The following is a 12628-nucleotide window of genomic DNA, read 5'->3' on the forward strand; positions in this document are numbered from 1 at the left end:
TCAAGTACAGCTAAGTACTGCAGTAAAGAGATGAACCAGCTAAAGGGATAATGGAAAAACAAGACATACTAAAAAATAACACAAGAAGCACAAAAGCTACCATAGTAAGTACTTGATATAAACCATTTGGTGTAAAAATAAGTGGTTATAATCAATAATTTGCTTATGAAAGTAGACAAAAATAGGCAGCTTTTTGCTTTTTTTTTTTTTTAAGTGGAGCCCAATGTGGGGCCTGAACTCCTAGCCTGAGATCAAGAGTCAGAAGCTTAAATGAGTTAACTCTCACTATGTTAACTATAGGTCTCAAAGTACTTTAAAAATTATATACATACCCCAAGTTCATCTAAAAACATGATCATACGATGTTTGTTACTTTTGATAAATGGATTGACACCCTCCATATAGGGCTCCTAAAAATAGAACAAAAAGCTTACTGTATGCATCAAAACCAAATGTGTAGCAAGAATTCTTATGTATCTGATTATGTACATCAACAGCAGTACATGTTCACAAGAATTAACTTTTCCTTCTAATAAAAGCTATACCAAGGAACTAGAGTATTTTAGTGAAAGAGTAAGAAATTCTGGATAAAAATAAAACCCAGAGCACCACCCCAAGTGATCAAAAATCCATAAATAACTTGACCCCCCAAAACGTGACTGATAACCTAAAGTTAATTGACACATATTTTGTATGTTACATATATTCTATTGTGTATTATTACAATACAGTAAGGTAGAGAAAAGAAAATACTAAAATAAAATACATTAAAACCATGAATAAGTGGACCCGTGCAGTTTGAACCTGTGTGTCAGAGGTCAACTGTAATTCATTCAAAAATAATTATTGAGAAACTATTATTTGCCAACTGCCAAGATCAACATGGGCCCAACCCAGAGCTTAGAATCTAGCAGAGAATATAATTAAAATACAGTGTGCTAAAGACTGCAACAGGAATAGGTAATAGAACCTTTCTCACTATTCAGATAAATTCAGAAGCTAAGCCATACAATAAACTGCTCTTCATACTAACAACATATTAAGCTTATTTAAAAATGTGCTATGATGTAAAACAGAAAATGTTTAGTATTAACAGAAGCTCTTTTAAAGTCAATACACAGAAGATGATAAAGACCTCATCAGTCAATTCCAATGAAACAGACGTGAAAAATCAAAGTAACATTATTCCATCAGGTTGGCAAAAAATAAACAATACTGAATTTTGGCAAGGCTCTGGAAAGCAAAAAATCTTACTTAGGAATTTTCCTCCAAACTAAGTTTAAGGAAATAACTGGAAAACTTTGAAAGGAAATCTATATGGATACTTGTAACAGTGACAAGTTGGAAGCCATCTAAATGTTAAGTAAAAGACTACTTAACAGCTATATGATGATGTAATGATTGTTATGTTTCCGGGTATGGCAAGAAGTTTGTTAAATACTGACAAAATCAGGCCACATGGTACAACCACTACTAGATTATTAACAATCCTTATCCTTATGTAGGATCACATATAAATGTTTTAAGACCTCATCTGAGTTATTTACAGTAAATGTTTATGGTGAAAATAAATAATAGGTACATTTAAAAATATGCTTACTTTTATATTTAAGAGTAGGAAAATATGAATATATTGGAAATAGAAAATGTAATTTTCTGTATACTTGCTAAAACAGTGGTTTTTAAAATTTCATTAAAATATACATTTAAAATATACATTACTAAAATATAGTAACATTTTTAAAAAGACATACATACCAACAAAAATGTAATAGTCTTTATGCAAGAGACACTACTGAAAACTTTATATTCTATGGTTTTATCATCTCAAGGTTTCATTTGTGATTTATCAAAATGTTTTTACCTTAGCTCCAAATTCCACAAGATTTGCTAAGTTCTGCACAGATTTAGCCACTAATATCAGTGTTCTTGCAGCAATAGGAGATGGGGAATCTATAAAAGAAAAATTGGGCACAGGTAATGACACAGACTCCAAAGGCATTTTCAGGGAAAGCAGTATAAAGTTTAACACTTAAACATTTTTTTCCTGCTAAAAATACTGACATTCTTGGAAATGACATGACCTGTGTAATTCACAAGAAAACCTGAATTAAAGGGGGGGGAGTTAAATACATTTATTAATACTTCTAGTTTGTGAAAAGTTGCTGCTACAAGACTCAGCAATTCTCAGCTGGTTGATATTTCCCTTAAAGCTTTATCTTTATTGCTAAAAACACTGTCACTCCACACACCTGCTTCATGATAATTCACAGCTAATTCCAACCCCTTCAGGTTAGCAATTTGCAATCTGAGCAATTCCCTATTACCAACCTCCAAATGACTACAAAATCACTTTAGAGCTCAATAACAAAGATAAAATCTGGGACTTCTGCTATATATTGAAGAGAAAAAAAATAGTATCAACCGTAAAGATTAGTCCGGAAACATTTCCCTAGAGAATATACATAGTATGGTGTAAATGAAATCCATCTGTAGTGATTAACATATAAGCCCTGAAACATAACAGAATTATGTAACTAAAAATGTATAGGTAGGTCTATCTGACTGCCTGATTTTAGATTAATCTTAAGCTGAACTGTAAATGAGTATTGCCTAGTGGTTTGGAGGCCAACATTCAGATAAACTAATCTCTCCAACAGAATGCTAAACCCGTAATTCTTAATAGAACCATGGTTTTAACCATTTTAATAGCAATAGAAGATAATGACAAGAGATGTGATGACTATAATAAGGTAAAACTTAAGATGCAGTCCAAAGTATTTTTGAACACAACTTTGAGCTTCTAATTACTAAAAGAAAAATGGTTCCGGTTCCTTCTGTTTTTAATGGCTCATTATTACATTTGTAGTCACAAATAACACTGTTCACCTTTCTTTGAAAGAAACTTATGGCATCTGAAAGTCCTTGTATAATGGACATATGGGCAGTAAGCAAACTAAATCTGGTTTGTTGGAGTTTAACATTATCTAACTGGTCACAAACTTCTGTATCTCTCAAGGGCCACTGTCAAGTATTCACAGAGTACTACTGCAACTGTAGTTATCTTTTTGACTTTAAAATACAGCTTGCAATGGTAGTGACAGGGTCTGGCATGGGCTAAGAGAACACAGAATCCTCTTCCCAATTGAAAAAGCCAAGTTGCAGAGTGGAAAAAAATCATCATAATGAGAGTTGGAGACACAGGTGGGAATGGGGAAAAAGTGATACGTGTCTAATCAAGCCACCTCAGGTTTCAGATACTAGATGGAAAGAAAAGCAGCAAAATGCAGAAGGTAAAGTAGCAAAAGGAAAGAAGGAGATAAGGATGCGTTGGAATGTTTTATATCAAGTCTTAGAACTGGAGAATAATAAAAAATCAGATGAAAAAGAAAAAATGAATAACCTTACCAAATAATATGAAATTTTATTCTAATTTTTTTAATTCCAAAATTTTATCAAAAGCTGATTACCTGAGATGATATTAAACATCCGTGGATTCAGGATGGCAGGACAGATAAGTCGAAGAAAAACAAAACCACTGAATGGGAGGGAAATTTTTTCTTTTTAGAAAACTACTATATATGTTACATAAAAATAATAAACAAAAATTTTAATACTTGTAGAACCATGAGCTTTGAACTGATGTAAAAAGCCCAAACAAAGTTTTAAGAAAATAGCTTAAGTATCTTACTTAAGGTATGTGTATCTCTGCTTCTTACACTATTTACTTTTCCCAAATTTGGAATTTTCAGTTTATTTTGGGAAGATGTAAGTTACATCTGTAACATTTACTGTCTTGACAACTCCTTATTTATTCCAGTATACTTACTCTGAGGAAGCAGTAGCTTTAGGAACACTAAGATTTTCTGAAATACTATAGGAGTATGAATTAATCCTTTTTATAGAGACAGGCCTATATGGTGCTAAAACTCTCATTCTCTCACTTCTTTCTTTCCTTATTTAAATAGAATAGCCAAATAAAATCTGTATAAATCAAGTTGATTATAACTGATTTTGCTGGTGAATCCTAAAAATAAGAATCCATTCTAGTAGAGAAAAGTGACTTCTTGATAAATGGAAATGTATACAATAGAATGCTATAAATATAAAGCTTTTATTAAAAAGACCTCACTTTTCACCTTCTCCATTACAGAGAGGATAAGTCAACTTTATGACATTTACTTTCCAACCTAATGACAGCTTACTACTTTTTGGACTCTTAGAAAATGATTGTTACTTCTCAGATACCATTTATTGCAATTATAATACACAATTATCAGCTCTTTAAATATTTTTTTAAACTAATTTATGAAGAATCTTGCACAAATTTGCTTGAAAACATTTTGATACTTGTTTGAATTTGAACCATAACCTATAATTTAATCATGAAAGAATTTCAGTATACAAATCTATTTTCTGTGAATTTGTAAAGGTGATTTTAAATTTAAAAGGAATACTAGATACATACATATATATTTAAAGGCTTGTTAGTAGGGACAGAAATCATCACCTTGGGCATCAATACCCCTTAAAAACCCTATCGTGTCAGACGATTCACACAGCAGAAATTCCTGCTGTGTTTGCTTAACAATTATATTTGTTTGAAACAGTTTACAGAGGCTTTAATTTACATCACACACAAAACTGTGCTGAAACTTATGCCACTAGTGAAAAAATAGAGAATCTGTCATTCGTTCTTATGTCATATCATTACTAACCAAGAGAAATATTCTCTACGAAAGTAGAAGCCTCTTTACAAAACTTTGGTTGAGGGCAGGATTAACACTTTTTTTTTCAAAACTAAATGTATGCTATTGGTGTCTTCAGTGGTTGTCTAGTTTTTGTTTTTTTGTTTTTTTTTAATGGGATATAACATGACAGCAGGATGTATTCTACTGAATCTATTATTAGTAGACCCCTATATTCTCTGATGCTTTGACACTGATTTCCAGTGGTCTTCAGTGGGCCGGGTGTACCTATCAAAAGCCTACAATGGTGTCAGAGATCTGACTGGATCTTAGAAGGCTGGCCTTTAGTTCTGCCTTAGTACGACCCCTTTCTATATAAAGTTAAGCAAACAATTTTAACTTCTACAGATCTGCTTCCTCATCAGAAAAAGTTAAAATAGTGATATCAAAGTGTGTCCCGCTGCCGTACAGGAGGTACAACATCCTGTGACTTGCCCAAAGCAATTCCTCCTAATTACTGTGTGGCAAGCTCACTGGAACTGGAGGTTCTGGCTTGGAGCTTAGCACAGAACCACTGCTACAAACCCATCAGTCAGCACCGCAGTGGTTCCGTTATTGCTCTTCCTTGGTAGCACCACATCAAGCTCTGTTTCACTCCTCCCACTCTTCCCTTCCCTCTTCTTCCTCTCTAGATGTATGTACATGCGTGTAGGTAATGTGATGTGTATACGATTACTACTATATAAAGTTAGCTAAAGAGTTTGCTGGTTATGTAACTTTTAACCTTTCTGTCCACAGGATAAAAATTCCCAATAGTGAATTGATTATACGTAAGCGTTGAGGTTTTCAGAAATGCACAAAGTAGCTAAATATCTCTTGGTAACGTCCCCCCAAAAATAAAGTTAAAACTTAGTAGCTGTCCGAACTCAGCCAATATTCAACAGGGTTCTGAGATAAAAGTAAAATAAAAAAGTCTTGAGTTGTATACTGTTACTCCAAATTTTCAGCCACTCTGCATACTATACACAATGATATATAACAAGTAAATTGATGAGCCTTACCTAACAACTCTCGTTCTCATGGTGGTATTTGTAGGCCACTTGTGCTGGACAGATTTCTGTAAACACCCATAAATATATCTCAGTGTCCTGCCAAAACAACACAATCATCTCAATACACAAACCAAGGGAAAAATGCTGATCTCATTGCTGCCAGAAGCTTAATTTAGTAAATACACATATGAATGCAACTGGCCTTTCCCCCCAAAAAAGTACTCTGTTACAAGGAAGGAAGGACACACTCAGCAAGGGATAAGGAAAACAAATAGTTTTCATCATCATTTAGTCAATTCTTTACATTTACTTTGGAAGAAATCTTAACATTCTTACAGTGCCTCTGTATTAATGCGGGGAAAAGTACCGGAAATAAGTTCAGATTCCAGTGATATAGGATAACTTCTACCTAAATAAGTGAATTCACTTACACTAAAAGCTATTAAGCAGGTACAAACTGGTGTCCGTTTAACTAAGATATCTATGATCTCAAATCTGAGATTATAAGTCTCTATTCATGACCCAAGTTACTATATAAACCAGACATGTTAGCCTGTATGAAAACACAATTTTGTTTTAATGTAAATATTTCACCACCATGGTTTCTTCAAGTCACTCTTTTGCCTTAAACACAGTTTACCTTGTAAAGACAAAAAAAAAAAAAAAACTTCCAGAGTAAAAAACATTAAGATAGTTCAAAAGTTTACATGTTTTAGAAATACAGATTTTTCAAAATGCAGTACCGTTTGTCAAATTAAAATTTCACCACTTACGGTGGAAGTATTTCTGAAGCCATGAATATTTTCTCCACAAGCTCTGAAAGTATGTTCAATAGGTGTGCTAAATTAGTGTTCACGTCTTCATTTTTTTCTAACTTTGATGGACTTAACTAAGAGAAGGAATAAATTAATATAAATGCATCTTGGCAATGATAAATGCAAATGAATCAAGGTAAACAGTAGTTCTTCAAGGTTCTCTGTTTTTCCATTTTTCAATCTGTTTTAGCTCTTGGGGGGGGTGGGTATAAATGGGAATTCTTAAGTAGTTTGCTCTATGGAACTCATTTACCACTGATTCCCAATTACTCAACTGTACAATAAGCAGTGATTACTCAGAACATTTTAGTTGCTCTGGGATTCATAACAGTGATAAAGTTCTCTTATTCATTTACCACAGATTTTTAATAGCCACAGAAATTAGATTAGACTTTATTTTTAAAACAATATTCTCAACTACAAGACAGAAATCCAGCTTTAGTGATCACATACACATAAATATACTGAGTATTTGAGAATAATGATCACCATGTATTATAAAATCTTTAATTATATTTGAAACAACCCTCATATTAAAATAGAAAGGCTTTTCTGAATGCTGTAGACAGAATAATGAACCTTTCTCAAAATTTTTCCAGTAGCCCTTGAAAATCTAAGACTTCTGATCTAGAATCAGTGGAGTAGATTCATCTACGTAAGTCTGAATTCCCTAGCCTGAATCTAAGGACTCAGCCAGAGACTCTCTGCAGACTTACTTCATTTCAGTAGGCCAACTATGGCATTACCCCAAGTTTTAAACACTAAATCCTCAATTTCTTCCCTTTAAGCTAATTAGTAAAAATTGACAACTTAGTGCAAAATTAGCCTCTGACAGCTCCCAATGTACATCAAAAGCAATTCCTTGTTTTATTAAGCTTCTATCAGATCTTTAAAAAATGTATCTAGTATCTTCCTTCTGTAGTTGCTCTAATTAGCTTCAAAATAAAATGAGACAAGAGTCCTGTGAGATTCCACTCTCTCTCTTCATGGTTTATTATGAATTTACACTGAAGCCTTAGTAATCCTAAAAGAATGTTTTTATCTGCTTTTGAATGGATTATGTCCTACTTCTTTACCCCCAAAACCTTCAAGGACACCCCTGGCTGTTATTAGGAAGTGCTTCATAGACCTTAGTAACTAGGTTATACAACAAAAGTCTCTAGCAAAACTCCCAATTTATGTCATGTACACTTTCTGAAAGCAGCATATACTTTGTACAGTAGGATAAATGAGAAAGTAATTTGATTAATTTCTGGTACAATTTGAGGTTTTTAATCTCAAAGTACATCTTTTTTAAAAAGTCTGTTTTGTCTAACATTTTTCTAAATGTATTTCAAAATGTGTAAATGCTCTGATGAATAATTTTAGAAAGCTAATATATTTTCCTTAAAATGTAATTAGCTATAAAGCATCACCTATTAAAATATGCTCTTTGCTGAAATACTTAAAATATGAAATCCGTACCTCGCAAGACTGCTTGCTTTCCATTATCTTTAATATAGAGTCTTTCAAAGCATGATGAACAAATTGTGTAGCAGTGGCTTTCATATACTGCTCCATCAAGGTGCTTGCAAGTGTTGTGGCTCGAAATAGAGTAGTGGCTTCATCTACATAAATATTTATATTAAAAGATTATTTATATAAAGGATTGTACTAATGTGAACAAGATTAGAAATTAAATGAATTTTTTTTTCCCAAACATAGCCATTTAAGTATGCTTATTTGCATGCAGCACTGAAGTATGGATTATAATGATATCCCTTTATTTCTATAAATTTAACTCTTCAAAGGACTGTATTACTTCATTAGATCAACAGGAAAAGGTGTTGACACTGCCATATTCATAAGAAAAACCAAAGGCCTAGAATGGTCACACGACTTGTTAGGACCAAAGAGCCACTGAGTGACAAAAATAGGATCAGAATTCAGCTTTGTTATCCACTGAGCCCTCGCTTTGGAAATTCTGGGTTAATTTCCGAATAAGAACATAGTGGTATGAATAATTAGACTTATCATGAGGGTCACTTGGTAATGTATAAAAGTACCAAAGCGCACTATGATGTATAACTGAAACTAATAGGATATTGCATGTCAATAACACTTCCAATTTTTTTTAAATGCAAAAAATGGGGGAAAAAAAGACCCACAAAATCCTAGTATAAATTATTACCTTAAAAAAAATAGCTATTAATGTAAAACACACAAATATTGCCCAAAAAAAGACAATCTCAGTGTAACATCTTAACCATCACTCTATCTTTCCTGACAAATCTTATGTCTTTTATATTTTCTAGTTTATTGGGGAGCCTAGAAGCAAGCACTGTTACTGAGCCAAAGTGCTAGCTAGAAAGGGATTGTGACAAATTTGTAAGCTGTCACAAAGCACTGTGTGTCCAGGCCACTTAGAAGCTAGAAATAAAATGCAGCTGCCACCCAACTTTTGAGCACTGAATTAGCAAGTAAAATATAAACAAGAGAGTATTGGTAGGCACACCAAACTATGCTTAATAATCAAGCACCCTGAGCCACTGATAGGGTTAAGAAGTCACTTTCTTTTGACTTCTGATGGAATAATTTACTAGGACAGAAACCACCAAATGTTAGCCAGCACAAGGATCAGAACTGACATTCCAACTTTAATTTTTAATGAAGGAAAGACAGAATAACAACGTATTTTGCAAGATGATTTGTTTTAAAGTATCACACTAAAACATCTGTGCTTTACCTTCCATGCTTATTTCTCTGTCATTTAGTGTACATAACAACAATGATTCGAGCTTTTCATGAAGAAAAATCCTTAGCAGGATGCTAGCCAGTAGTGTTCGGTCCTGTCCACATACATGTGATAAAGCATAGACGACATGAAGCTCTTTTTGCAGTACAAGCTAAAAAGGACACCGAGAAAGATTGTTCAAAGTACACGGCATTAAACATTCTCAGTGAGATTCACAGGAATTATGTTCTTCTATTTAGAAATATGTTCTATTGAATATATTAAAAACAATTTTACAGCCTACACATTTATAGTCTCTTAAGACCAGTGTCATACTCCCACAAGACTTTTCAACCTTCTATGCCTCCCACCATGCACTAAGCTACGACATTAACTATGTTTAACTTAATGGATCTTGTGTTTAAATGTTAGATATTTGTTAATTCCATCAAAAATAATCAGACCGGTAAATAACTTAATACCTCTTTAAATTCGCTGTACTCTTCTTCTGGCATGATTTTTTCCATAGAGTATCGTGCTCGGACACGCAGGGATCCTGGTTCAATACCTTTTAATGGTATATGGGAGCTAAGCAAAAACCATTCATCTGTGGCATGTCCTTTCTGTAACCGGCTCAACTGGCAGCGCATAAATACTTTGATAGAAAAACATCAAATGATTACTTGTCTAAAAAGAGGACACTGTAATTTGTCATACCAGTAAATTTTCCTGACATTTTGTCTTCTCTATGGTGTTAAATGCTTTAAAGGAGTTTTCAGTAGTAACATAAATTCAATACTTGATGCCTGCTTCATTAATCTACTCAATGCCTATTTTGTGCTGGACTCTGGTAGGCAAGATACAGACATGGTCTCTGACTTGCATGGAAGTCACAGTAAGGCAAGGACTCAATCCTGGTACAGGGTGGTAAGTGCTGTTAACAGTGGTTAATGCTACCAAAGTACAGAGAAATAATATATAATTCAGCCCGTGGAAAAATCCATTCCAAACAGGTAACCCTTAAGTCGACATGTAACAGGATGTGGAGGTGTAGCTAAGTACAAAGGCAGAGAAACAGCGTACAGTCCAAATTGAAGGTATGGTGGGCACTTTTACAATCCGTGGATGACTTATGAGCGCTAAGAAGGCTGGTCTGTCTATAAAAGAATATACCAAAGATACACTTAGGAGAGCAACAGTGAGGAAGAGTGGAACAGGAAGGGCCTTTCCTCTGTGTTTACTATGGGTTTGGATTTTCTTAAAAGTAATGGGGGACCACTAGAAAATGTTAAGCATTTAAGTAGTACAGAAACGAAAGAATAAATACTTTGTAGAGGAAAATTCAGGCTTTGATCTGTTAATGCATATCACTTCTTTCCCTAAGCCTGACTTTTAAGACGGTATTAACCTAACTCACGCTGATGCGATCTAAATCCCCACTGCCACCTGTTTCAGCAACAGGCTGGGTGGGAGAAGATGTGCCAACTGAAAACAAGATCGATAAGGTTCACCAGAAATGAATACAATCATAGACTAATTTAAAGAAAACATGTTAATAGAGGGCTTTTAACCACTTAGGTAACAGTCTATGAAAACAGGAAAAATGTAAAAAAGTAGAAAGAAGGGATACTGGAAGCACCACAGAAGGACAGCCACTCTTCCTGTTCTCTTGCTCCCCTGTCCTCTGGGGACCAAAGGAAAGAGGAGAGAGAGTTGAGTAGCAAGGGCTGACATTTACAGTATGCACAGGTTAGCCATTTTCACCTTTTCTTTCTTATTAGAGAAACTTTTTCTCAATCAAAATTTTTAGGAGTACGAAAAGAAACTATGTCAAACTGTAGTATTTGCACTTTTTAAAATTTTCATTTTAGACTACATTTCATTATGAAAAAAAGTATGTAACATTTTTACTTCAGAAAGAAATTTCTGCATCAACTTACAGATATCAGGATCTTTGCTTTTCTTTGTTTTATTACTAAGAGTTATCTCAAATCTGTTGATGTCAGGAGGAAGATCACTAGAAGAGAGAAAAAGAATTAACAAAATATTCTGGCCTCAAATTCTAATTCTTTTATTTCTAGTATCAAATAAGTCCCTTATTTCTGCTACTAAACAATTTGAAATGCTAAATTTAAAACTAGATTCCAAACATATTATTATTTGAAATACAGGAATGCAGACAAGCAAATGATACTTTTCCTCCTATCTTTGACCATTATAAACATTTTGTATGTGTCTTGGTATATGTTTTTGAACTTGTCAGTAACACTAATTCCTATTAGGAACTAGGTGAAAAACCAAGGATATAGCACTTTGCTAATAAAAGCAGGGGAAAAAAATGTAAGTACTATTAAAATGCCTGGACTTGGTACCTTGTTCTGATAGTTCAGACAGACACCCAAAAAAAAAAAAAAGAGAGAGAGAGAGAGAGAGAGAGAAAATGCAATAGGGTAAAAGAAGAAGATTTAATGTAATGATAAGTGAGACTTACTCAAAGACAAACTCTTCTGACCATACAGGGTTTTGCCCTTCCCTTGCATGAGTTTTTGCTACCTGGACACTATTCAGGTAGATGTTACAATATGGATTAGTAAAATGTTTTACAGGCAGTTTATGGGCTTCTTCAATGTGTAAAACAAGACTGCTGACCTAAAAAAAACATAAAAATTGTTATCCCAGATTTCAAGAATTATGAGTTATGTTTCAAAAGCAATTATTTAAAAAATACCAAAACGGATTTTTTCCCTTTCTTCAGACATTATGACCTGTAATTATATTTTCCTCTTTATGTGATACAATGTAACATTCAAGCATTTAAATTATTTCTTGAAGTGCAGTTTTGCTTTTTAAGTTATTCCTCCAATAATATTCTTGTAGGAATTTAATGAAATGCACCTTTTTTACTTAAAAAATAAAAAAGAGAAAATGAAATAGAGGAGGATTTTTTTATTAATAAAAGTAAACAACTGTCATCCCCCAAATCAAAATCCTTATCTGGAAGATTTATCTATACACCTTCCACAGCCAGAAAACACTTTCACAACACGGATTATGCCTCTCATTTACAGATAAAGATACAAATCCAAAGAAGCTCAGTTATTCATCAGCTATGATGCCAAAACTTAGAGATCATTCACTTTCTAGCATGAGGGTCTCTTTCCCCCCTTAGCACATACTACTCGCATGGCGCAGGACAAGTCAGCCTCTCTGGACCTCACCTCCTCAGATACAAAATTAGAATAAAGTCTACACTGCAAGCTGTTTTAAAGATTAGAGGTAATACATGGAAATACATAGCAAAATGCCTGCAGAAGGGCTCAAGGCACATTAGCTATGATTTTATTGTATTATTTTTTATTC

At 33.7% G+C, this 12628-nt stretch overlaps 1 protein-coding gene across 1 annotated transcript in view; it reads right to left on the reverse strand.

Annotated features, from left to right (window-relative positions):
* The window catches only part of RASA1 (RAS p21 protein activator 1), a 108302-nt gene that overhangs the window by 3527 nt on the left and 92147 nt on the right, over positions 1-12628 (reverse strand). The window contains exons 14-23 of the mRNA XM_038532397.1: positions 11760-11917; positions 11209-11285; positions 9751-9923; positions 9281-9440; positions 8020-8162; positions 6514-6629; positions 5750-5836; positions 3471-3538; positions 1865-1953; positions 333-410 (exon numbers count right to left, since the gene is read on the reverse strand). Of these exons, the coding sequence (XP_038388325.1) occupies positions 333-410; positions 1865-1953; positions 3471-3538; positions 5750-5836; positions 6514-6629; positions 8020-8162; positions 9281-9440; positions 9751-9923; positions 11209-11285; positions 11760-11917 (1149 nt within the window). The remainder of the gene's footprint in view (positions 1-332; positions 411-1864; positions 1954-3470; positions 3539-5749; positions 5837-6513; positions 6630-8019; positions 8163-9280; positions 9441-9750; positions 9924-11208; positions 11286-11759; positions 11918-12628) is intronic.

This window comes from Canis lupus, chromosome 3, assembly GCF_011100685.1.
Source record: "Canis lupus familiaris isolate Mischka breed German Shepherd chromosome 3, alternate assembly UU_Cfam_GSD_1.0, whole genome shotgun sequence".
Classification (NCBI taxonomy): domain Eukaryota; kingdom Metazoa; phylum Chordata; class Mammalia; order Carnivora; family Canidae; genus Canis; species Canis lupus.